The sequence below is a fragment of the Caretta caretta genome, chromosome 10, assembly GCF_965140235.1.
Source record: "Caretta caretta isolate rCarCar2 chromosome 10, rCarCar1.hap1, whole genome shotgun sequence".
NCBI lineage: Eukaryota > Metazoa > Chordata > Testudines > Cheloniidae > Caretta > Caretta caretta.
This window is the reverse complement of record NC_134215.1, coordinates 17,494,417-17,521,360: the sequence shown is the minus strand read 5'-3', so window position 1 is coordinate 17,521,360 and position 26,944 is coordinate 17,494,417. Positions and strand designations below refer to the sequence as shown.

At 44.9% G+C, this 26,944-nt stretch overlaps 2 protein-coding genes across 2 annotated transcripts in view; one reads left to right on the top strand and one right to left on the bottom strand.

Annotated features, from left to right (window-relative positions):
- IQCK (IQ motif containing K) overlaps window positions 1-6,926 on the top strand; it is a 214,045-nt gene extending 207,119 nt beyond the window's left edge. Inside the window, exon 10 of the transcript XR_007358682.1 lies at window positions 6,858-6,926. The gene's annotated coding sequence lies outside the window, so the exon portion shown is untranslated. The remainder of the gene's footprint in view (window positions 1-6,857) is intronic.
- On the bottom strand, window positions 441-26,548 carry GPR139 (G protein-coupled receptor 139). The gene is made up of 2 exons (XM_048865776.2): window positions 25,551-26,548; window positions 441-5,423 (listed from the first exon to the last, which is right to left on the bottom strand). The coding sequence occupies exons 1-2, from the start codon at window positions 25,669-25,671 to the stop codon at window positions 4,489-4,491; spliced, it is 1,056 nt and encodes a 351-aa protein (XP_048721733.1). The 5' UTR covers window positions 25,672-26,548; the 3' UTR covers window positions 441-4,488.
- Between the last annotated feature and the right edge of the window lie 396 nt (window positions 26,549-26,944).

The window sequence follows — 26,944 nt, the reverse complement described above, 5'->3', positions numbered from 1 at the left end:
AGCCTACTGGACTTTTCTGAAGTCAGTGGGAGCAGTGGGCCTGATTCTCTGCTGCTTTGCATCTTTTATTGTTGTTTACATCACTCAGAGTTGGTAGGGTTTCATGCCCACTGTGCGCAGATGTAAATGGGCCAAACCCTCTGCTAGCATAAATGGGCACAGACCCATTAACTTCAATAGAGTTTTGCACATTTAAAGCAGCTGAGAATTTGGTCCATAAGGTAGTGGAGAATCGGGCCCAATAATTACATACGTACATGATGGATGTTTTGAAGATACATTATTTATGGAATGGGGCTGATTCCACCACTTATACTCAATGAGCAGTCACTTGAACATGGGTTGCAAGCATGGGCCCTACACACTAACTGTCATAAACATCTACAAAATAAACATCATGACTCCAAACATTACAATAAAAGAGTTTTTATGCACCAGCTCAGAATTTATTATAATACAAACAAGTTTGTCAAACACAATATATTCTCTAGTTATGAAAATATCAATGTTTACAATTCAAATAGATAACAGGTCTCATTATTATAATATTATATACTCAGCATTGTGTTTAAAAATGACTTTGTTCATAGCTGTGATTTTTCAAGGACATATGCCTGCAAGTAATTGTTAGACTCTCTGTTCACAGCTTTTTCCCCCCCCCCTAATTGTAGGTATTTGAAATGTAAGTTAAAACAATAAAACAAGTACAAAATCCCCTCTCTGCAACCAAGATACTTCTGTCTCCAGAATATTTTATTTTCCTAAATAGTGAGACAGAGAGTGCTTGGTTAAGTTTTTACTATAGGAAAATTAGGTGGTACAAAGAATACAGCAAGACATTGGCTAGTTAACAACAGTCATTGCAAGATGCTTCACAAAACTAAAAAAGGCAAGGATCGTCAACAGCAGCTCTCATATAGTGGACTAAAAAGTCAAGGCTTTATTTCCCAAACTGTCCCCTCACAAAAAAGTCTTCAGAATGTTTATTGTTAATAAGTTATGGCCTAATCAAAACCCCATTGAAACCAGTGGGAGGTTTTTTGTTGACTTCAATGAGGCTTTGAATCGAGCCCTTAAAGCCCCAAAATTATTGGAAATGAACTGGTTGATTAAATACCTATGAAAGTAATACCATGGTATTTCAAAGACTGATATGAAAATGGTAGTGAGGTTTTTTTAAAAAAACAAGATTACAATAACCTGGTGGAATATCTTTAGTTCAGAAATCAAATCCTCACACTAAGAGTTTTAAAATTTTAAATATGGCCATTTATTAAAATAAAAAATATAAGTAGGAAACAAAAGAGAGATTACACTGCTAGTTTTCAGGACCAACATCATGGTAAGAAAAGTAATAAATCACACAATGTATATGGCAGATTATTCCATATACTGAACTGAAATATATGCATCTTTTAAAAAAACTTAAACATTCAATTACTTATGTAAGGTTACTAATATATTAAGTAGAATAGTGAAATGTTCATATAAATACATTTTGTTTTCAATATTAGATAACGTTCTCAAAAATGAATAACTTACTCTATATAGGTATATTGCACTTTGACATATTCACATGTAACTCAGACTAGCATTCTTCATAACAAATTTAAAATAAAAAAGAGATCAATACAGTGTCTTCCCCAAAATTAAATAGCTAGTACCTTTTTAAAAAAGGTAAACTTTGGTTAATATCAATTTACACAGAAGGAGAATAAAGAGAGAGCTTGAGGAATGGCGGGGAAAAGGACAAAGACTAATAAATAAATAAGTAAATCAGTAGTAAAGAAGCTAATAATTTTACCCTTATTTAGTTGTCGGTAATGACACATTCAGAGACCTAGCGTTTCCTTATGCTTTATTATTGCAATTACTGTTTTGCATACATCACGTTTTGTCAAGATTAGTGTGAAAAGATCACAGGGTGGGTTTTTGTTTGCTTGTTTTTTTCCTCTCTTCTTATTTCAAAAGATTTAATTCTTGCCATGCTGCTTTGGGGGAAAGGGTCAAATTCTGTTCTCAGGCACATTCCCCCCCATCCCCCACCCCTTTCTGATTGAACTGAAAAATCATTAGACTATATAATTCAGCAGCCTGATAGAGGAGGTGCTTAGCACCTTGCAGGGAAATACTGAGCACCCTAGACTCACACTGAAGTCAGTGGAGCTGAGGATCTGAGCATAATGGACCCAATTTTACAAATCCTTACTGCTTGAGTAGTCTCATTCTTTCCCAAATAAGCCCTACTCTAATGTAGGTAAAGATCTGTCGGACCAGATAAATTGGACTTCATACTTTACTGCTTTCTACTTGTATGCTCGAAAACTTGTCTCGCTCACCAACAGATGTTGATCCAATAAAGTATATCACCTCAATCATCTGATCTTTCCTGTGCCTTGTGTTGTCATTTATGTCTGTGCACGGTGCATTCTTATTTGGTGGCTGTATACATCCACTTTGCACTCACTTTACACAAGAGTAAATGGCTACATGAGGAGCAAGGTAGTGGGGAATCAGGCTGTTGGGACTCGTGGGTACTCAGCATTTCTTAAAACATAGTAAGACTTCAAGGTATGGCAGACTGTTCAATACCTACAGATTTTATTGAGCCTAGTTCTAGGAGGTGCTGAGTGCCCTCTATTCCCCCTCTCGGAGGATCTCAGGATGTCACAGCATTGGGTCTTTTGTGAGCTTCCTGCTCACAATGAGGCACATATACTGACACTTTGCAAACCCTGAGCTTCCCTCTTTTTTGCAGGTATCAGTTGAGAAGCCCCTATGCTCACAGACAAAGCTGTGACTGTGTTTACCAGGCAAGGAAACATAATCTTACACTCTTTGTTAAGGCCTGTGTTAAGTGCTCCACAAGTAATTCACATGTTATGATGCATGCTTTGTGAGACCACATACCAACAACAAAGAGGGATAATAGCAAATGAAATGCCTCTCAGTAGCCTGATGTAGATATCTTCTTCCTGTGTCTTCTACCAGAGTTCCTGAAATGCTTCTTATGAGTGTGGAGGAAGAGAATTTAAATATTTATCCTAATTAAAGTACCTTAAAATTCACTGCCCTGCATTTTTGGTAGTCTTTGTTTTTACTGTTGTGGAGTCTTTAATATGTTGAATCCACACACAGATTTTTGACTATTAAACTAAACAACTAAACGGTAAATCTGTGATAGCATAGCCCAAACAAGTTCTAATATTTAATTTTTGTATGTATAATTTCTAAAGGCCCAGTCAAGGGGGGTGCTGAGTATTTTCACTGGCTCCAATGGGAGTTGTGGTGTCCATATTTCTCATTAAACACATAGCTAGGCTCACCAAGTCTCCTAGCATGTCAGGGAGACTCCTGTTTATAACCAAAAAATGTCCGACTCCTGATTTAATGATGTTATCTCCTGCAGTGTGGGAGCGGGACCTTGAGGCTGGCAATCCAACAGTGCAAGGGCCAGGGAAGGGGAGCAACATCACAAGGGGAGGACCCCATCTCCATGTTGTGGCTAGAGAGCTGGGACTCCAGGAACCAGGTCAGCCCCAAGAGACACTCTGGGGTAACTGCAGAGAGGGCTCACACACCCAGGGGCCTCCCAACCCAAATCTCCCTGAAATTAATTACAAAATGTTGCTCAGTGTACATGCAGCACCTCACAGAATCGGGCCCCATGGGACCGCTGTACCTTGCAGGACTGGGCCCCGAATTTATGGGCTTTTGGAGAGTCTAATTAAAGTCACTGGAGAAATATTCTACTTTTGTTCTTGGCTGAAGAAACCTCCTTCCCCTTCCTTTCAGACTCCTCTCCTCTGGCCGCTATCTTCGATAAAACAACGTAAAGCATATAAATATTGGCAGCTTGCAGGATTGCTTTTCATGCCAAGACTATAACAGGTGAAATATCCGTCCTTGAGCCTTGAGTTCAAGCCTGGAGTTCAAGTGAGCTTGGAAGGGCTTGTCACAGTTCAAATGTCTTCCAGATTGCTCACTGCAGAAAGTCCTCAATAGCAGGGACTGCGTGTAGCGATATTTCATGTTAGAAATGACACATCGTTTTAGGCAAGTGCACGCAGTGCAAATGATACCTTCCACAGTACGTAAAGCATTCACTTTGTCAATAGTGAAGACAACTACATGGTCACAGGAGTTTTTTTATGGTTGCAATTAAACAACTTCGGCGTGGCTTTTCCCCCAACAACTGTACTGCACCAATGCTTGCACATGGACACTTGATAGCAAATTAACATAAAGACTTGTACTCCAAAGCATATTCAAAATGCTATGTAACAGGAAAGAGGCATTTTGCCTTCTCATTCCGACTCCCCAGATGAAGTACTCCCATTCTCTGCCTACAGTCTGATCTGCCTTTAGTCTGTCAGGGAAATGAAATCAACTGACCACTTTCAAAAATAGCCATGTCAGCAGTTTACATCCTGGTGATGTAACGGCTTGAAAAGAAGATGCATCCAGAGACACCAACAATCCTTCTTTTCATGGTGATATTTTTATAGGTTTTCCATTTTTATCATACTGGTAAACAAGCATTTTGATGCAGTGAGAATTGGCAGGGGAAATCCAAGGGCTGCTAGTTATTGAAAAGTTATGGTTTGTATAGAACTGAACTGGTTGTTTCTGACACCTAAAGAAAGCCTTTAGTGTCGCAGCTGCCATTGTGCGAAATCTCTTGCTAATGAAACAGTAGAGGAAGAAATTAATTGCAGTGTTCAACAGTGCTAGCATATTGGCAATATCTGAGACAATATGTACCAACCAAGTGTTGTTTAAAGGTGATACATAGAGGTGATACAGTATCATGATTATTCTTGGTGCCCAAAGTATGGCAAAAATAGAAGTTATAGTAAACAAAATGGCTGTTGTTTTCCCTGTGGAATATCCTCTCAGTCGGAAATTGCATTTTCGTCTGAGCTTGTACACAATGATTGAATTCAGAATGAAGAAAATGGAACACGGTACCAAGTAAACAGTAAAACAGTGGATCCAGATAAGGACATGATGTATAGATGTGCTTATGTAGTCTTCAATCCAAATATTGGGCCACCAGTAGTAGGGAATGCTGGTCAAAAAGCAGGTGATATACACACACACAATGACTTTTCGAGTACGAGCTGGGTAGGAGACAGTGTGATATTTAAGCGGATGACATACTGCTATGTATCTATCAATTGTTAATGGCACGGTAATCCAAATGGACGTATGTATGGAAGAAAATTCCAATACCTCAATTATTTTGTCCAATATCTGAGGCATCTGCTTATTCAAGATGAAGTCCTCCAGCAAAAAGTCAACAAAGACAATGAAAAAAAGTACCAGTATGTCAGCAGCAGCTAGTGCTAAAAGATAGTTGTAGGAGGACTTCTGCCTGCGAACCACCAGCTGCGACAGAATGATGACTGTCAGGATGTTTGCTGTGGAGACAGAAAAGTTCAGTTAGTTTCACGGGAGGTAGAAAGGAAGACTTGGGGCACCTTAGAGACTAACCAATTTATTTGAGCATAAGCTTTCGTGAGCTACAGCTCACTTCATCAAGCTCTAGCTCACGAAAGCTTATGCTCAAATAAATTGGTTAGTCTCTAAGGTGCCACAAGTACTCCTTTTCTTTTTGCAGATACAGACTAACACGGCTGCTACTCTGAAACGGGAGGTAGATTTAGCCTTATTTTAATGTTTGATTGAGCTGTAGCTACATTTCAGGCGTGCTGTAGCAGAACTATCTTCATTAAAGTTCAAGAAACCAAAGAGTGAACTCCTATGTTGTCTGTGCCTAATTCAAAAAAAAACTTGTTTTGGTGTGGAAAATACTCGTTTTTTCAAAAATTTGTTGTGTGTTTTTCTTTTTACTAAAAAACCCTTTTTTGTTTTGGCTTCCAGTTAGTTCCCCTTCCCCCTTTTGTTTTCCTCTTCTTTTCCCCAGCCTTTTCCTCTCCCTTTTCCATGACAGAAAGGGAAAAAAGAAGGTATAAAAGGGACTTTGTTACAGCTCACTTGATTCCCCTGCTCATTCGCATGCATGTGTGTGTGTGTTTGAACCCTATGGCAAAGGATTGGAAATCAAACTGGCCTTGATAGGTCATCTTAACTTGATCATTTTGTGGCCCAATCCTGTGAAGAATTCCTCAATTCTCACTTGAGCAGGGTGAGGCACTCAGAACCATGCCTGAGGCTCTCAGCACTTCACAGGCCTTTTCTATCATGACAGTTTTGCTGGCTCTTCATTCAGGATCCATATCGACCTTATTGCCACCAGATCCATCTACTCCCCAAACAGTTCCTTGCTTAGCCAGAGATACTCCTTAAGGATACATCTCTGACAGTGAGGCCTTGTATCTGTTGCTGCTACTGGAGTATTCCTGAGCCATTAAGGGGAAAAATGCAGTTCAAATTAAACTTTTATACTTGAGTAAAACTCTTTGAATTATGTATGATTTGGCTCAACACCACTGAAGAAATCCCGTACACTGCCTTTTTGGCTCAGACAGGATTTTGCCTGCAGCCCCATGGCCACTGTCCAGTATGCCCATCACCCAACCTATGCCTAAAAGAAGGGTTACATGTTGCTTAAATAGCACAACAATAAGTTGCCAACATATCAAAGGGCTTACATTACATTAGGTCCAATCATGCAGTCTTGTCTTAGGCAAAACTCCTATTGCTACCATTGGCAGTTTCATCAGAGTAAGGTATGGTAGATTAGTCCCATCCAAAGATTGATCGAAGTGGCTAGAGTGGCCACAGTAGTGTTTAAACAAAGATGGAGATTTGGTTTACTGACAGCATGGCTTGCCAAATATTTGTGTTTGACATTTTCATAAGTGCTGTAATTACCTCTCCCTCTTCTACAGATTGCTCTCCCAAGGCAAATCAAGAAAAATTATGAGGACTTCTTGAAATCAGAAAGAGCAGAAATTATGTAAGTAAAAGTAATGATGCCCTAAATGTGTCCTAAAACTGAAATGAGAATGCATATTATTTAACTATCACTTGGCAATTACGACAACTCTTGACTTAGGAAGGCCTCCCGAGCCTGCTTTCTCAAAGCAGGTTTTTAGCTACTGGAGAAAAGGGTCACACAAAATGAATGACAGGAGTAACCACCATCGACATTCCAGTTCTGGGATTAATCAAAATTCAAGAGAATGATTAAAATCACACCCTGAAACAAAGCAAACTCTTGTAGAATAGCTAAGCCAAACAGTACGTGATCAAGGTGTCAGAACCATATATATGAAATGTAAAGTAGAACCTTGCCCAGAATATTATTTTAAGACTTTCTTTCAAATTAGTTTTTCTGGCATTAGGGATTATACCAGGCCTGACCCTCCTTCTCTGTTACACCAATCTTACATCGGTGTAACTCCATTGATTTCAATTTAGAGCAGCATCAGGGGGCTGTGGTAGGCAGAGTGCTCCATTTCCTTGTTTTTCAAGAAAACCTTAATCTCTCAATAGGATCTGCTATCTGGCAATCAGAGATAGAATGAACAATATATAATCACGAAAATCCTGGACTCAGAAAACTTAATGTGACTGAGAAATTACTATAGGATTTGGCCAGCCATGTTTCATGGCCTGGCACCTTGTAACCTGAATATACCCAGTGTATGCATCTCCTTTGAGAATACTGTAAACTTGAGTCACCCATAGACTGCTGCAGTGAGGAAGGCTGTGTCTGTGAGGCAATTTGCCCTTGTCAGAGGTTCTGGTTGGAATTTCAACAATGAAGCTGGATATGCACATCTTCCAGGCACCCTGGCCTTGCTTCCTCCTGCCTGCTTTGTGGGAGGTGTTGATTAGTTCTAGGCCCCCACAGTTGAGTGGATTTATGGGCAGCTTCTGCCTCTGTGCTCCTCCATTACCAAGGCCAGCAGTAACAGTGTATACCAAGATGCCAGCTAGCTTTGCCCTGTGAGCTGGATTAGAAAATTGATCTGCCAAAGTACAGGGAAGCACTATCCAATTTTTCTGCAAGGGCTACAGTATCTTGTATTGGAAAAACTTTCCTTGGAATCACATTAGTGATTTTGCTGGCTGGGTGATATGAAATACAATAATATCATTTACTTAGTGAGAACAGATATAAACGCCATTACTGAGGTTCAGCAGAAAACTGCCAGCATGATAATGCCTCAGCAGAGAGTTCAGGAATAGCCTTCATTGCTCTGTACAGTATGGAGAGAGGTATAGGAGACTTACTCACTTTGTCCATCTCCCTGGCAATGTAGAATTCTTCTCTGTGGTATTCTTGAGCCCTCTCCAGGGCTAGTGCCTGGTGAAACTGGGGAGAATGCTGTTCAGCCAGTGGACCATACCATAATGACAATAATATATTGCCCTCTGCAATTGTCATGGTGATTCCCAGATATCTGCTCTCTTTGCCCTATCCTGACAGGTCACTTTTATGCATTCTAATGGTGGTAAAGATAAAAAATGTCCTCGTCCACCATAGCATATGCAGAGACCCGATTGCTGGGTCTGTTAGGGATGGAGAACACATGGGTGAATTCAGTTTGGCTTGACTTGGACACACTGGTGCATGTTTCTTTCTGGACATTTTCTGGCTACTTCGTGGATAAGATCATTCAGATTTGGAATGGATTGGTCACTGCTGTGGGAGCTGATTAGGGGGTGACAAATATAAGTTTAGGCTGCATTACTCACTGCAGTACAGGACTTTGGCTTTCCTAACATCTATCAGAGAGCCAAGGATGGAGGCTGCAAGAGATGAGACTAGTGGGTTGGGGCAGAGCAACTGTTCAATTTATCCCCTTCAATAGAGGGGATCTATCTGCCTCTTGCCCTAATGATATATTATCTGGGGGTTTCTAGTATCCAGGTAGCAATAGTGTCCAGGAGAGCTTTGTTCCTTCTTGCATGGCTGTTCCTTCCACTGCAGTTATCCAGACTGGAATAATGCAGTGCAGTCAATAGGGAGCTGCACCCAAACATCATTCAGAAACCTCAGCTAGGGCAGCATTTGGCTGCCTGCTTACTCAGCCAAGCTGTATGCAAGGAGAGAATTTCATCTGTCCTCCAAAGTCTGCTTGACTTTGTGTGTTTCAATGCGCAATTCAGATCATTGGCATTGGCCTGTACAGCCCTATGTCTTTGGGGTTCTAGGCATCTAAGAGAGATCATCTGTCAGGGAAAAGCCTGAAGTGAGAGATGGTCCTCGGTTGCCTTTACTTCTGATGTTGAATCCCATGTGGACTTTACAGCAAAGGATTGTCTACATGAACACTTAGTTTGCTGCAAACAGGGTGTAAATCTACCCCACACTAGCCTGCTGATCACTAAATATCTGTGAGGACCCTGCTGCTGCACACTAACAGGTCCCTGATGCACTTTGATCTACTCCCGTTCCACACCCCACCTTGCTGTCAACTTAATATTAGTGTAAACAAGTTCCAAGTAGAAACTCCTCCAAGGTCTGCTTACCGTGTCAGAGGTGATCCTTTCTTACAGTGTTTCCTATAAAGCCAGAGCATCACAGGTTTAGGAGAGAATTTCAGCAACAAACGTGTTCAGCCCCTGTGGGGGTACAAAAGGGGGCAGGGTCTGGGCGCAAGGAGTTCAGGGCACAAGGATTGTGCAATGCAAAGCTAGCACCACTGGGACCTTGACAGGTGTGGAGAGAGTAAAGGGGTGCACATCTGGTCAGGGGCAGAAGCAGTTAGATTCTGTACTCTTGGAGAAGACTGTGCAGTGCTCATCATCTCTCCCACTCCCCCAGGGTTCTGGCCTCCTGGAGCGCTTTCTGTACCTTCCCCAAGTGTTGTCTGTGCCTGAAAGGCACAATATATCCTTTAGTTTCCTTGCTTTTATGGATTATAGTCATACCTCAAATATTATCTGTTTTATGGGGGAATTATAGAAATACTTCAACTGCCTATTATCACAGCTTGTGAGCTTAAAGAATAGCAGTTGAGTGTTTCTAAGCAGGAAACAGAAACACTTGTTACTTTTGAGGAATATATTCTGTGCGTAACAAACAGACTCTGCATGCAGTGAAATCTCCTTTATAAGTTAAGTGGATAGCAGGGTTATGCCACTGTGTGGTTTGGTAGTTCAGTATCATAAACTAGCTAAATAAAGGTTTCAGAGTAGCAGCTATGTTAGTCTGTATTCGCAAAAAGAAAAGGAGGACTTGTGGCACCTTAGAGACTAACAAATCTATTTGAGCATAAGCTTTCGTGAGCTACAGCTCACTTCCATGTTTATTCCCCCCTGCACCCTCCACTGTTCCTCAGACGTTCTTGTCAACTGCTGGAAATGGCCCACCTTGATTATCACTACAAAAGGTCCCCCACCCCGTCCCCTGCTCTCCTGCTGGTAATAGCTCACCTTAAGTGATCACTCTCCTTACAGTGTGTATACTAACACCCCTTGTTTCATGTCCTCTATGTATATAAATCTTCCCACTGTATTTTTCACTGAATGCATCCGATGAAGTGAGCTATAGCTCACGAAAGCTTATGCTCAAATAAATTTGTTAGTCTCTAAGGTAGCTAAATAAAGTTACTATGGCTGTTGCTTACTGGGTGACAAACAATCCATAAGGTCATATAAGGGTAGGGTTGCCAGGTGTCCGGTTTTTGACTGGAACACCCGGCCAAAAAGGGACCCTGGTGGCTCCAGTCAGCACTGCTGACTGGGCCGTTAAAAGTCCGGTCAGCAACATAGCAGGGGTAAGGCAGGCTTCCTGCCTGCCGTGGCTCCGTGCGGCTCCCAGAAGCAGTGGCATGTCCCCTCTCCGGCTCCTAGGTGTAGGGGCACCCAGGGGGCTCTACATGTTGCCCCAGCCCCAAGCGCTGGCTCTACAGCTCCCATTGGCCAGGAAGCACAGCCAGCGGGAGCTGCGGGGGCGGCACCTGTGGAAGGGGCAGCGCACAGAGCCGCCTGGTCACACCTCCACGTATGAGCCGGAGGGGGGACATGCTGCTGCTTCTGGGAACTGCTTGAGGTAAGCACTGTCCAGACCCGTGACCCCTCCCGTGCTCCAACCCCTTGGTCCCAGCCCAGAGCACCTTCCTACACCTCAACCCCCTCATCCCCAGCCCCATTCCAGAGTCTGCATCCAGCCGGAGCCGTCGCACCCCAACCCCTTGCCTCAGCTCACAGACCACCCCCGCACTCCGAACCCCTCATTTCTGGCCCCACCCCGGAATCCACACCCCCAGCCCAGAGCCCTCACCCCTCTCGCATCCCAACCCACTGCTTCAGCCCAGAGCCTCCTCCCAAACCCTGAACTCCTCATTTCTGGCCTCACCCCAGAGCCTGCATCCGCAGCTGGAGCCCTCACCCCCTCCCTTACCAACCCCAACCCCCTGAGCCAACCTGGTGAAAATGAGCGAGTGAGTGAGGGTGGGGAGAGTGAGCGACAAAGGGAGGGGGGATGGAGTGAGCAGGGGGCGGGGTCTTGGAGAAGGGGTGGGACAAGGGTGTTCAGTATTGTGCAAGTAGAAAGTTGGCAACCCTATATAAGGGACGCCTTTTACTGAATAAGATTGTCGCTAAAGAGAGAGAGTGTGTGTAAAATTATTCTTTAGGTCAAATATTACAACTTCCTGCATTTCACATAAAGATATTGTTATGCAATTTTAAATGTAATCTCATTTTTTTAACTTTTCAAATAATGATTTCCTTTCACTATATTGACAGGCCCTTTATATATGAAAAAAAATCCTGAAAATTTAAATTCAAAATACTAGAAAATATACAATGAGGAACAAAGATGCTTGATAGGACTAGATGATGTATTATAAAACAGTAGACAACATTAAAAACTAGACATTTACTATTCTCAGTAGTTAATGTTAGTGTGATTGCCAGTACAGAATCAAATGGCAACATTTACCACATTTGAGATTACCATGGCTTTTATCTTCTACTTTGTAAGGACTGGTTTCAGAGTAGCAGCCGTGTTAGTCTGTATTTACAAAAAGAAAAGGAGTACTTGTGGCACCTTAGAGACTAACAAATTTATTTGAGCATAAGCTTTCGTGAATGCATCCAATGAAGTGAGCTGTAGCTCACGAAAGCTTATGCTCAAATAAATTTGTTAGTCTCTAAGGTGCCACAAGTACTCCTTTTCTTTTTGTAAGGGTGTGGTTTTCAACCTGTGGTCTGCAGACCCCCTGGGGGTCTACAAACTATGTCTAAGAATTCCAAAGGGATCTGCACTAAATCCTTTGAAGTCTGCAAATGAAAAAATGTTGAAAACCACTGGTATGGAGATCTCGGTGGTGACTGTATCATAACTATTGCCAGCGGGTGACTTTTGCTACTCAACATTCATTTATTAATAGTGCCTGCTGTAGCAGGCTAGAATTTTTGTTTAATTTTCATGTCCAAGAATAACTTAGATCGAATTTATCAGAGAAAAAGATAAGGTGACCCCAATATTTTCTATAAATTCAGTGCTACAGTGTAAATGATGATCTGTCCTAAAGCACTATGGGCCAAATTCAAACCAAATATAAGTGGGGGCAACTTCAGTGAACTTATGCCTGCTTAGGGGAGCAAACTTTGCCCTTGTCTCTCAATATGGTGGCTTGTGGTCAAGAGCTTTGTTAAACAGTGCAGGGCTTGCCAGGTGACCCACTCATGTGATACTTTAAGGCTGCAACTGATACAGCACATCTTCCTTCCTTTTCCTCAGAGGATACCTGTGAGAAGTGATTTAAAAGGCTGATTATTTATTGTCATATTGTTTGGGAACCAAAGAATGGGACGCACTCATACACGCACTCCCGCAGGGAAAGACGAGTCAAGTGAAACCATTTCTCTGTGTCTCTCATCTCTCACCAGGCACAATGGCAAAGAGTGTCATTCTGCAGTGCAAGCAGCAGTGGAAAATGGCAAAGTCCAGAGCAGAACTGCAGGGAGGGTGTGAAGAGGGTCCATGCTGAAGGAGAAGCAGGGCAGCACAAAGGCTATGGTATAATTGTATGTGGTAGGGCTCCTCAAGAAAAAGCTCTAATGTGACTCATCCTTAGAAATCCTGGGTTCGTTGACTGACCATCCCCTCAGATTGGAAGGTGAAAATGAAACTGGAAATAGAAAAGACTTACTAGGCTGCCTGGGAAAAATACTACCCTATTATTCAGCTGGTCAGGTCACTCAAAACTCCACTCTATGAAGGTGAAACTGAATTAGTGACTGCCTGCCATGAACTACTTTGCAGACATTCACTTAAAAATCCTGGGTGTGCTGATTGATCAATGCCTCAGACTTGAATCTGACAATGAAAACTGGCCTTCCACCTCCTTTTCCTTGCACATGGTACTGATTAGCCATTGCACCTTACTCTGGTGAAGAGCACTATGTATTCTGTACCCTTCCCAAAGTGTTGTACTGGTTGTACCCAGGAGGCTGGTCAGAGCCAGAGAGAGATTTTAACAAAATAGAAGATTTTGTGAGCAAATGATCCATTTCTTCAGCTCTTCAAGGGCATTTACAAGGTAACTGTGTTGAGGGCCACTGGCCAATATTCATTTTCAGCCTAGTCAGTCAGTCAGCGCACCCAGGGTTTTTAAGTGCAGTAACTTGTCTGGCAGACAGTGAGTAATGCATTTCACTTGCACAGCATGGGCCTCTGGATTTTCCTAGGCTGCTGGACTAGGATTTTGGTAGCCTGCCTGATGGAGCAGACCTAGTGGTACAACTCTAGGACTAATGCACTATACTGAAGGAAGCTGTGTTTGATATAATACAGGCCTCATTTTCCTCGCACTTACCACATCCTAATTCTCACAGTGTAAGGCATTTTAGGCCCCTGTGTTAACACACCTGATCTGTTGTGGGCTAGATTGGGGCTTTTTATGCCATGACCTAAGTAGAGGGGCCCAGTGGGGAGCAGCACCGTAAGCCTGTATTCTGGCACGCACAATCTCTCCAAGGCTGCTCTTTGTGCATGCAGGGTGAACGTTCTGCTCCATCCTTGCCTCCTCCCTGTCCATGGAATCCACAGAGCACAGGAACTACAAGGAATGCACAGGAGCCCCTCAGAATCTAGGCCCGTGTGTGTACATCCGTACAGCTATAGATGTGTACATATATACAGTGTGAGTGCATCTTTTTATATGTATGTTATAATAGACAGCATGGGCAACAGATATAATAGGCAAGGGGAAGCGTTGCCTTCCCTAGCACAGCTGTCCCTGCCACCTGCCACCTGGACCATGGTGCTCCCCCCCCACTCCCGCCTCTTCCCCTTCCTGCTCTGACCTGACCCAAGGCTCCCACAGCTTGCTGCTGCTGCTGCCTGGGGTGAATCTTCCTCCTCTCTTCTCCTCCACCCCATTCACTGGCCCCCTTGGAGGTCCCCGCAGCTGCCGGCCACATCTCTCCTCACCCCCCACGGGGGGTGCGCGTGTGAGAATGCGAGCGGGGAGTCAGTGGCAGACGTGAGGAGGCAAGCGGAGGGGATCCATGAGTAAGGGCAGGTCTACACTCCAGCCGGGATCACCGCTCTGGGACCGATCCACCGGTGGTTGATTTAGCGGGTTTAGTGAAGACCCGCCAAATTGACTGCAGATCGACAAGAAGAGTAAGGTAAGTCGACGGGAGAGTTTCTGCCGTCGACCCCCTGCGGTAACTCGACCTAAGGTACCTCGACTCCAGCTACGTTATTCATGTAGTGTAGACACAGCCTAATTTTACACAGTGAAAAAGCCTTCCAGAGACCTAGTAGCAGAGATCACTGAAACTGTTAAAGAGCCATTGAAGTGGTAATGAAGCCATTTAACAGGCATTCACCAACACCCAGGAAGCCTTTGGCCACATTCAGCTGACTTTTATATTGTAGGAAAATGTGTTATTGGGGTTAAAAACAGTTTCCAAATGACGATCCTTCCGTTATTCTCTGTATGCAGAAGTAACTGCTCACCTGGCTCAAGGAGGAGCTGATGTAGCCAGTGAGTTTATTTCTTGATATAGACGTTATATTCAAACCCAGTTTAAGTAAACAAGTCTGGCAGGGAATTCTGTGTAAGAAAGGTGATTAAACTATTGCCTGAATGCAGTCTGTCACAGACAAGCACTTTTTCAAAAGGAGAGATTAGGCTTCAGGTTGGCACAGGTAGCCTTGGTTTTCGTCTCTCTCTATACTGCATACACCGAACTCCCTTCCAAGCAGAGGAGAATCTATCTGGCAATTGAGCCAGTTCAGTTCCCTTGGGGAATATTATCAGTGCTTTAAGGTGAAAAGGGGAGAGGGTGTCACGGGGCGGGGGCAGCAGCAGGGTGAGGAGGCGAGCCAGCTGCACAGTAGGTGGTGGTGGGGTTCGTGTGGCAGGAGGGGAAAGGGTCTTGCGGGGGGACCAGGAGGGGATGAGGAGGCAAGCAGCAGGTGGGTGAGGGAGGAGGTGAGTGGAGGGAGGATCTCGGGGTGTGTGTGTGTGTGAAGAGGTGAGTGGCGAGTCAGCGGTGGGTGGGGGCAGGGCCTGGGGCAGAGCAGGGGTGGAGTGTGGGTGGGGCTGTGGGCGGAAGAGGCAGGACAAGAAGCTTGCCTCCCCCATAGGAAGTTTCACCCACTGCCCATGAAAGACAGGGAAATAAAACACTATACTTAAGTCTCCCTCTCCTTCCCCCACCTACTGGCAGTATTGTGAAGAAGGCTGCACTGTAACAACACAGGTGCTGGTCCTACAAGATCCTATGTGCCCTCTGCTCCCACTGAAGCCACTGGAGCCTGATTCGCTTCTTACTTACATCAGTTTTATGCTACTGCAGCTTCATCGACTTCAACAGAGTTACTCCTGATTTACACTGGAGTAAGTGACAGGAGAATCAGGCCCAATGACTTCAGTAGCAATTGAGGGCACATTAATACTCAGGGAGGCGCTCAGCACCTCAGAGGATCAGGCCCATTATTACAGTTGACCACACTGAAAAAGCTCAAAGCAGGTTTCAGAAACAGTCTTGGGTATTGGAGGAGGGCAGAGGTTAAGAATATTTATTTTTAAACCTGTAACAATAAGCACCTTCCTCGTTATGCACCTCAATACTCTACAAATTATATCTGTGTCCATTATTTTAATGAGCTGGGTTTTAATGTATCTTAAAAGCAAGCACACAAAAGTGGAAGGAAATTAGCCTCATAGGTGTACTGTCCTCAAGCATTTTTATGGTCTCCTGATCAAAACTGAAATAGAATGGATGGTGATACTCCACTTCTTCAATTATAACTGCAATGCAGAAGTGCTTTGGGGAAGAATGGCAGGGAGTGCTTTAAGGCATGTAAACCAGTGTGGAGGGGATAAAAAATTCCAAAACTCATCTTCTCAAGATCTGGACTGCTGTCTTCCTATCAGAGTGTCATGGTTCCCTAATGGAAACCTGTATTAAATGAAGACACAGAATGCTTAACAAAATAGTGCCAAGAATATGCAAGGGTTTTAGTTTTTGGTTAAAAATATTTGGACAAGTCACTTTGGGCAAAGGCAGACCTAAATTTTCAAAAGTGATTCTAGATGCCTCAAATTTTGGCTTCCCAATTTGAGGTGACTTAAAGGGGCCTGGTTTCAAAGGTGGGTTCTCAGTGTTACTCTGAATATCAAGCTGCCCTTAAGGTGTCTCAAGCTAACCAGTCAAAACTGAGACAAAATCATTAGTCTCTTTTGAAAAATTGGGCCACAATATTTATACAAGTATGAACAGTACAAGATGGAAATTAAAGGTGGAGATGGTGCAGAATTTAATTGTGGGCCATATCCTGAAGTCCTTACTAAGTAATAACAGAGAGGATTTAGCTCTGTATTAACTTAAGTCCTTTTCCTGTACAGAGATCCACAACTACAGGCCTTTAGGGCTTCCTGACTTGTCACCCAATTCAGTGGGAGTCCACGCTTTCAGATCTCATGGCCCGTTTTGCTCACACTATAATGGGACTTCTGCCTGAAGGAGTGAGTTAAAAGCTTGTCTACTTGGTGGGGGGGAATGCGCTGTATGGGAGTATCATTTCTACAGTGCACTAACCTATTGGACATTAATAGTTCTCTAGTGCATTTTAATGTAGCATTGTGTTAAAGTAAACTAGGGAACCTTTAGTGTCCACACGTACCAATTATTGCACACCACAATAGTGCACTTCAGAAATCACACCCCCATGGAGTGCATTACCCCACAATGTAGACAAGCCCTTAGTAAGGCCCTCAGAATTTGGCCGTGTTTTAGCAACGGAGGGTATATCAACACTAGAGATTTCTGGCTTGCGATCGCTAACACATTTGGATGTGCTAGTCTGGATACTTCACAATCATTTGTACCAAAACAAACGTTTGTGGAGTCTCACCACTTGCAAGTACAAACATGTTAGCTCACTCAAATTAATTGTAATCAATTAATTAATTTGAGTGGAACTCAAGTTTTTTAAAAAATCCCCACCCATTTAAAGGAAACACACCCTTAGTAACTAGACTGAGTTGTCTTTTACCAAGGAGGGAGAAGAAGTTAAACAGGTGTTATCCGAGGGGCTCATGTGGTAGGAGGGTCCCATGCAGTGCTGAACAATTCTGGTGAAGCAAACTGTAAATAACACTTTATTTTAGAGGCCCCTGCTTGATGCTCACATAGATGTGTGACTCCTTTGGGTCTCCCTAAATATTCCTAGTCCCAGGCTTGCAGCATGGCTTCTGCTTTGTTCTCTACTGTCTCCTCTGAACAGTCCCACCTGCCCTATAAGCAGAGTAGAACGTAGCCAGATGGGATTAATGAAAATGATATGGTGTTGTCCTAAGGATGCTCTATCTACAGTCCCCTCCATCCAGGTCACCGTTAGAGAGGCAGATGCAGCACGTTCTGAATTTGGACATTTGACTGTTTTATTCATGTACTGATTCAGGGGAAGAAGACTGTGGTAGAGTGCAGGGGCACTGCAGGGTCCCCAGTAGACAAGGGGTTAACTCCAGCTTCACTTTCCCCTTCTCTTGTAGGGGCAGTCAGGGGCAGAGCTCTAGGAAAGGCAGTGGGGGAGATGGGTGAAAATGACTGTGTGTAGGGAGGGGCTTTGTACCAGGTGCTGAATGCAGGATGAACTCCAGGTTGGGGAATCTTCCTGTTCTGTTTCTTTTGCATAGGGTAAGTTGTTTTGATTTATGTTGTGAAGGACATGCTCCTGCTGACTTAGTTCTGCTGAGTCATGCCCCCTATTCTGAGGCGAGCAGAAAAAAAAAGAGGAGAGGGAGCATTAAAAAGCTGAGCGGTAGATGGGTGGGGGAAGGAGGAGAGGATAGCAGGACTGCGTGATAAGGATACCTAATGTTTTTCAAAGATCCTACGCTCCTAGAACAGCTCCTGGGGGCTCTGCAAATATTTGCCGGCTCAACATGAAAATTGACTCTGCTCTATATTTTGTACCACTGTCATTTCCAGGAAAAACCTCTGCTCGAGTGTTTCTTCCCAGATAAACGAATTTTAGTAATTTTCCCTCCACATATCTTTGTATTTTGCAGCCTGCTAAGCTTTCCATGTATTGCACATTGTCTCAGCATGAACACCATTGCTTCCCACTCAGTCCTTGACCTGGCAAAACAACACACAATACCCCTTCCTTTTCATCTGTCCAGAAATTTGCAGTTGTGTTCTGTACTGTAGTACTGTACTACATCTGATGCACAACGATGTCCCCTTCTGAAATTATATGGATGCTGCCTTTCATTCCAGTGACCTTGTATTCCAACTGGGGACAGTTTAGCAGACACTTCCCCAGACATACTGACCAGACTAAAGGTCTCTAATACACACTCCTTCCTGTCACCCTTTTTTGTGCAGCATGATTGCTATGGATCTGTTTTTTTCTCAGCATCCATCATTCTTTAAAAACAGACAATCATTTTGCCATTTAAAGGAACTCATTTCAAGCGCTTATGCAGCAGTTCTGTCCATCTCTATGCCCTAGCCCAACCTAATGTAGTATAACATCTCTCAGCATCTCTTTGTTAGCTAAGCTACTGGATCAGTCACTTATTCTTACTGTCTTAGTCTCATACCAGTCACAAGTGCTGCCAAATCAGCTCCCTGCTCCTGCTCAAACAGGGTACCATCCACACACTTTGGGTCTCATCCACTGCTCATTGAAGTCAATGGAAAGATTCCCCTTGACTAAAATTGGTGCTGGAGAGTTTAGTGCCCATTTATTATGTGAACTCCATTTAATGAACAATGGTTGAACTGAGTTCTTTCTTCTAGTTTGGAACACAGCATATATCCATTTTCCCATTTGCAAATCCTCCTGTAATATTTCTGTCTTGCAGTTATGTTGATATGATTTTTGTCTTGCCCACATACAGAGGGTCTAACTGATCGCCATATTTGGGATTGGGAAGGTATTTTCCACAGGGTCAGATTGGCAGAGACCCTGGGTTTTTTTTGCCTTCCTCTGCAGCATGGGGCATGGGTCACTTGCAGATTTAAACTAGTGTAAATGGTGAATTCTCTGTAACTTGCAATCTTTAAACCAGGATTTGAGGACTTCAGTAACTCAGCCAGAGGTTAGGGGCCTATTTCAGGGGTACATTGTAAAAACACTGCTGAGGTTCTTTGGCTTGCAATGTGCAGGAGTTCAGACTAGATCAGCGGTTCTCAAACTGTGGGTCATGACCCCGTTTTAATGGAGCCACCAGGGCTGGCGTTAGACTGGCTTGAGGTCAGGGCTAAAGCTGAAGCCCGAGCCTCGCTGCCCAGGCCAAAAGCTTGAGCCACACCACCTGGGGCTGGGGCTCAGGCTTCGACTTCAGCCCCGGGCATCAGGGCTCAGGTTATAGCTCCCTGCCCGGGGATGAAGCCCTTGGGCTTTGGCCCCCCTGCTTGGGGTGGTGGGGCTCAGACTTTGGCTTTGCCTCCCCACCCCCAGAGTGGCAGCAGGTCTTGGGTGGGCTCAGGCTTTGGTCCCCTCTCCCAGGGTCGTGTAGTAATTTTTGTTGTCAGAAGGGGGTTGCGGTGCAATGAAGTTTGAGAACCCCTAAAATAGATGATCACAATGATCCTTTCTCGCCTTAAAGTCTATGAGTCTATAAGATACAAAAGGATCCAATGCACTTTACTCAGGTGCTTGGAAACAGGAATACTATGTGGTGATTGCTGAATAACATGCAATGGAGTTTGCATGTCCCTCATACAGTAACTCCTCACTTAAAGTCGTCCCGGTTAACATTGTTTTGTTGTTACGCTGCTGATCAATTAGAGAACGATGCTCGTTTATAAAGTTATAAATGCTCCCTTATAAAGTTTTTTGGCAGCCGCCTGCTTTGACCAGTGCTTACAGAAAAAGCAGCCCGTTGGAGCTAGCTGGTGGGGGCTTGGAACCAGGGTGGACCGGCAACCCCCTATCAGCTCCCTGCTCCCCTAAGTTCCCTGTGCAGCAGACACCCAGCAGGCTATCAGTTGCTGGTGGTTCAGCTGTCCCTCCCCCCACTGCCATGTGCTGCTCCTGCCCTCTGCCTTGGAGCTGCTCCTGGAAGCCTCCTGCTTGCTGTGCGGGCTGGGGGGATGAGGGGGACTAATGTCAGGGTGTCCCCCTCTCCCCTGCTCCTGTTCCCCCGCTTACCCCTTCTCCATAGAGCAGGGGCGGACACGACAGGGCTCAGGACGGAGGGAGCTTGCTGGTAGCAGCTGCTGTCTCAACTTCCTGATCTACTTAAAAAGGCAACTTCACTTAGAGTGCGGTCAGCATACTTAAAGGGGCAATGTGCGTCTCTCTCTCTCTCTCCCACACGCAGGGTATGTGTCTCTGTCTGCCATGCTGTCACCCCTCCCTCCATTTGTGCTGCATTGTAGAGTGTGAGGCTACATTAACAACAATGTGTTAACCCTTGAGGGCTCAGCCGAGTGCTAGTTCATCATTCAGCACTAAGGCATTCCCCAGGAAATATCCCACCCTCTGACTCCACCACCTCAACCAAGCTTCACAATCATCATTGCTGTGTACAGTATTAAATTGTTTAAAACTTATACTATACACACACACACATTTTATATATATATATGTAATATAGTCTTTTGTCTGGTGAAAAAAATTTCCCTGGAACCTAACCCCCCCCCCATTTACATTAATTCTTATGGGGAAATTGGATTCGCTTAACATTGTTTTGCTTAAAGTCGCATTTTTTCAGGAACATAACTACAACGTTAAGCGAGGAGTTACTGTACCTACATTTCCAGCAGCCTTTGTGCACTCTGCTCCTGCCAGACACACATTTTCTTGCTTTCTGCATTGAGAGGCTGGATTCTGCAGATCAAGGGCCTGCTTCTGTAAGCCTTGCTCCTGTTACTGGGCCTAATTACTCATGTGATAAGATGTTACCTAGTGAGAATGAGGGTCTGTAGCATCTATCCCCAAGTTAGAATAGCCTGCAAAAGTATATTGCAGGAAGCATAACTTAACCTTCGGCCATCCATGTTTAACCAGGTTTCCTCTTCCCTCAGGGCTCATCTGTGCCTCTAAGGAACAAATCTGCATTTGGGTGGTGTGCAGCCACCCTGCGTTGGGGTACCTCCAGGAGGGATGGCTCTCTGGCATACAGGAGCAGCACATCTGGTGCCATATCTCTTTATGGGGGTGCAGCATAGCTCATTCCTCCTAGTGTGCCAGTTACTCTCCACAGGCCAATCGGGGGGAGGGGCAGTATGATGAGGTCATGTCCCTGTTCTCCCTCCCTCTTCGGCACTCTCCGAACCCCTAGGAGGATAGGGAGGAAGCAATCCCTGAGCTGTCCTGAAAGCAGGGGCAGCAATTATGCCTGGGCCATACAAGTGAGGGGATATAGCTTCTTTTACTCCCTCTGCATGCTGTGTGCATCCATGTTGTACAATGCAGTCTCCATGCAAAGCTGTTGAGCTGAAGACATTTCCTTTTTACAGTAGGACAAAAAATCCAAACAATAATAAAATGATTTTATCACACCTTTAAAAATAGTGGCAAACAGTTAACCTTTTGCATTTCAACAAGGTATTGCACAGACACTATATCTGTGTGTGAGGCCAGAACCTAGATCCTCCTCTCTTTCAAGTTCTCAGAATTACAAAAAACTAGCTCAATCCAGGGAACCTCGGGGTCTTTATCATTTAGGCAAGGAGACTCAGATACCCCTAGAGTATTTTTTAAAAGCACCAGTGTAATACCAGAATGAACTCCATGAATTTCTTATGCACTCAGCATGCCATATATGTACAGTTCTCTTGGATGTTAATGTCAGTGTTATCCTCAGATAACATATACTGAATAAGGTAAGACAAATGTATCCATGATACAACTCCTCTGAACTCACTGGAGTTACATCAGGCATCATTTTGGCTTGTAGTATCAAGTTTCTAGGTATCAGTATCAAGAGGTCACCTAGGTCTCAAGTTGCAGTGGGGGAGGTTTAGGTTGGATATTAGGAAAAACTTTTTCACTAGGAGGGTGGTGAAACACTGGAATGCGTTACCTAGGGAGGTGGTGGAATCCCCTTCCTCAGAAGTTTTTAAGGTCAGGCTTGACAAAGCCCTGGCTGGGATGATTTAGTTGGGATTGGTCCTGCTCTGGGCAGGGGGTTGGACTAGATGGCCTCCAGAGGTCCCTTCCAACTCTGTTATTCTATGATTCTAAGTTGTTCTGTTGTTTTTTTTTTATTTTGTTTTGTTTTACTATTGTCAGTGCCATTTTTCCTAATCAAATGGATGTATGTTCCAGGAAAAATTCACATCACCCTTGCCCATCACCCTTGCACTAACTCTAACCGTACATTCCCGGGTGGATCACAGTAGGTTCGTAATTAGAATGTATTCTACATCTGCAGTTGTGTAAGTATAGGCAGAACATTCATTAACTGATTTCCTAGTGTCTGCATGAAGGATCTTCCCAATTTTAGGTAGATGTAGCACCTCATTGCTTCCTAATAACCTCCTACTCGTATATTCTTAAGGTGGTATAGGTCACTTCCTATTGGACCAATCAGTATCCTATCAGTATCAGAGTCCACAATGGCATCATTGTTGACTGCCATGGCACAGAGGCCAAGGAATGAATGAGCATGGAAACGGTACCTTTTCTCCCTGGCTGGTGGGGTCCCTTTAAGTCAGGGCTGAGGCACAGCGTGGCTACAGAGTGGAGAGGCTTGCCTGTGCTTTACATGCTTTGTGGCTAAATACAGGACTTAACTGTGCAGTTCTCTTAATGATTTGCCATGCACCAGAATTTACTTATAGAGAAGAAAAAAAGGCACAGTGAATTAAATTCATGTGCTGGGTACCAACTGTATATGTATTGTAGCCACTGTTCAGACACAGGGCTCTCACTGTTTGATTCGAACATTTTTATGAACTAATGGCTTGAAGAATATAATTTTCTAAACAAGAGCAGCTAAGGTGAAAAAAAGCATTTAGAAATCTGTTAAGATCTTATCAGTGCTGCTTGCCATTTACAAGATGTTTTAAATGCACCTTTGTATGTATATAACTATATATTGCATTATCAAAAATATTGATTCATCTTGACAAATAAAAATGTTCTAACATTTCCCTCTATTCTTGCTTGTCAAGAGGAATCCTTACTAAAGATATTTTTAAATAGTAGTTTTTAAACCATGGGTTTTCTCTGCATGTAGTGCTGGGAGTCTTGGATACCGAAGCCCTTTGTTTAGCCATAGAACTGGTATAGCACAGACTGTCTTCCCTACCAAAATGTCTGAGTGATGACCTGACGTGACCACTTCTAGGAGTGAGAAAGTGCAGTCTCCACAGCTTACTCAGTGCTTGCCCTGTGCTGGGACAAACATACCAATCCGAATCAGTTGTGGCAGTGGTGGGTTTTGCGCTGTCTAATGGCAGTGCAGGCTCCAGGTATACTGATATTCTAGAGGCAGACTGGTTAACCTTTCCTGGTTAAACAAGGAGCCCCTCCTCTCTTTCCCGTCTCCTGGTGTCACTTGTCTCATCTTTTCCCCTTCTCTGCGGGAGAACTTGTTTTCTGGCTAGCTGGCCTCTGGTCTGTATTCTTGGGATGAGCTTTTGATGCTCACACCTGCACTCATAGGAAATGAGTGGAGTACTGCCATTGACTTCAGTGAGTGAGGGATCAGACCCCTGGACCAGTGGGTCATGTGGGCCTGACTAGACTCTTTAACTTGCTGCCCAGGCTATAGGGATGGGCTCCTGGAGCATGCTGGTTTTCTAGCTGACCAGCTACTTTCTTCAGTGGAATCCTGTGGAGTCACAGTTCCTTGCTCATGTGTGGAATCTGAGATACCTTGTTCCTAAAGCTACCCTTGTCCACTGGGAGCTGGTCTGAGATGAGCCAGCAGCAATCTGACAGTAACAATTTTTGATTACTCCTCACATGGGCAGGCAGCGTACAGGTACATGACTTCATGTCCCAATGCCAATCCCCTGAACCCTCCAGTCCTCAATACCATTCTACTTGAAATGGCCAAATTAATTATTTTGGAAACTTGATTAAGAACTGAGACGATGTATGTCTGGTTCTGAACCAGAGAGCACTTGTACAGGTGCATTATAAGCAGTGGAACTGTTTGCTAATCCCTCTCCCCCCTCATTAAAGAGAAGAAGACAGACCTCTCATTAAAGAGCAGAGAAAAAACATTACCTAGAAGTATACATGTAAAATACATATCCTAATAAGTATATCATCTAAGAAATGTCTTGTGTTAATCCACATAGGTTAATAAAACAAGCTTCCAGTGTGTTTAAAAATTAAAAGTTCCACACCCATCACACACTACAATATTTAACTTTAATTAGAATTTTACCACCTCTTTTTTTAAAGATAATACCTGGAGTTTTTCTAAAGTTTTAGCAACAATGTTAGGAAGAGACTGTTGTTATTTGTCTAGACAGAGAGAAGGTTTGCCCAATAATGTAAAACAAGCACCTAACCCGAAATCCCATCCAAAAGCAGAATTATTGTCTTGTATATTTGGATCTGTAAAGATCCCTGTCCTTAATATAAAGGTATTAACAGTAGAACAATGCCTTGCTCCTCTACACACACACATTTATCCGTGAGAATATGTACCGTTTTACTGTACCAACGAAAGTGAGCCAATAAGAAAGTACTCCTGTATTGCAAACAGCCAAAGTCTCTTAAAATCAGAATTTTCTTGGAGCTCTGTGCAGTGGGGACCTTGGACATGTCATTTAAAAAAACGGGTCTCAGTGAACATATACTGCAAACAGGACTTGATTTTGAATGAGTCTTTTTCTAACCGTTGACCTATAACTATATACACGTGCACACCCCCCCTCCAACTGTCTTCCAGCGTAAGTGGCTCCAAGACTGTTTGCTTTTTATTCTAAAATGATTTGGAGACAGAATAATTCCGCTCCATCCCTCGGAGTCTTTCCTTAAAGACTAAAAACTTTCTCCACTTGCTGGCTGAGTTCAGATGTCAGGATAAGTCGGTTGCTCCTAAACAAAAGGTCACGGCTCTGCTTTTAAAATGCACCGACTGAGGCAAACCTCGTCTCTTAAGGGCGATCCTCTGGGGCCGGGCAGAGCCTTTGGGGTGCCGCCGGAGAGCCGGGCAGAGGGTGGCACTCACCTGGCAGCCCGAGGCAGAGCAGCAAGCTGTAGTATATGACAGGTACATATCCCAAGCCACAGCCATACTTGTGGTGAGCCAGGAGGGAGCCGTTGTGGACGTAGATGTGATTGTACTCCATTGGGTTGTCCTTCTCCTGCTGCTGTTCCGTCAGCACATGGAGGGGCAGAGATGCTCAGCCTCCTCTCGCCCAGCATCAGCGGCCGTGTGTCTTCCGCGCCCCCGCGGGCTCCCCCCGCCCTCCCGCACCTGCTGCGCCCGGGATTGTCATCGGCAGCAAGCGCGCCCGCCCGGCCGCCCGCAGCACATGGCGCGCACACATGGCTGCTCCCAGCAAGGCAGCGAGAGGCGGGGGCGCGGCGGCCCTGCTGCAAGGCTGCTGCTCGCCGGCCTGGGCTCACCGCGGGGTTCCCGTGCCCAGCGCCGGGGGTGCCTGGCAAGTGCCGCTGGGCGCCTGCCTCCCCCTCCCCTGACTGTGCGTCCCCCCGGCCGCCACCCCGCCTTCCTAGGGCCGGGGCTGGGCGTGCACCAGCCTCCCCCCGCCCTTCACACAAAAGCGAACAATAGCCCCCGCTCGTTGCTCTCGCCCCGGGAGCCGCGTGCCTGCAGCTCGGCAGCGGGCCGTGAGTGGCCGGCAGGGGGCTGGCGGCGAGCCCCGGGCGTGCAGCGGGAGGCATGGCTCAGCCTGCAGGGAGGGTGGGCGTCGCTGCGGTGCCCGACCGCTGCTTTTCCCCGTCAGGGCAGGCTGGGCAGGCTTTCCCGCAGGGAGCCCCCCTTCCACTGGCGGGGAGACCCGCTCCAGACACCGGCCCTGCTGCTGAGCTCTGCTGCGGGGTAATAAGATTTTCTGGCATCAGGCAGCGTCCTGGTGGGGTTACGTTAAACCACCACAAAGGCGTTGTGTCCTCCCAGTGTAGCGGAGCGTCCCCGTGACCAAGGACCCGCTCTCTTATGGGAGTTAGTCGCCTGAATACTTGGAGGGGCTGAGCCCGACGACCTGATCCAGCAGCCACTGAAGTCAGTGGGAGCAGGATCGGACCTCCAAAAGCTTGATTAAACTGACGCGATTATTTGCACTATGACCTTGCAGGCCACCAGATTGGATCAGTTGTTGGACCCAGAAGCAGGGTCAAAGGGTATGTCTACACTACGGAATAAGGTCGAATTTATAGAAGTCGGTTTTTTAGAAATCGGTTTTATAAATTCGAGTGTGTGTGTCCCCACAGTAAATGCTCTAAGTGCATTAAGTGCATTAACTCGGCGGAGCGCTTCCACAGTACCGAGGCAAGCGTCGACTTCCGGAGCGTTGCACTGTGGGTAGCTATCCCACAGTTCCCGCAGTCTCCGCTGCCCATTGGAATTCTGGGTTGAGATCCCAATGCCTGATGGGGCTA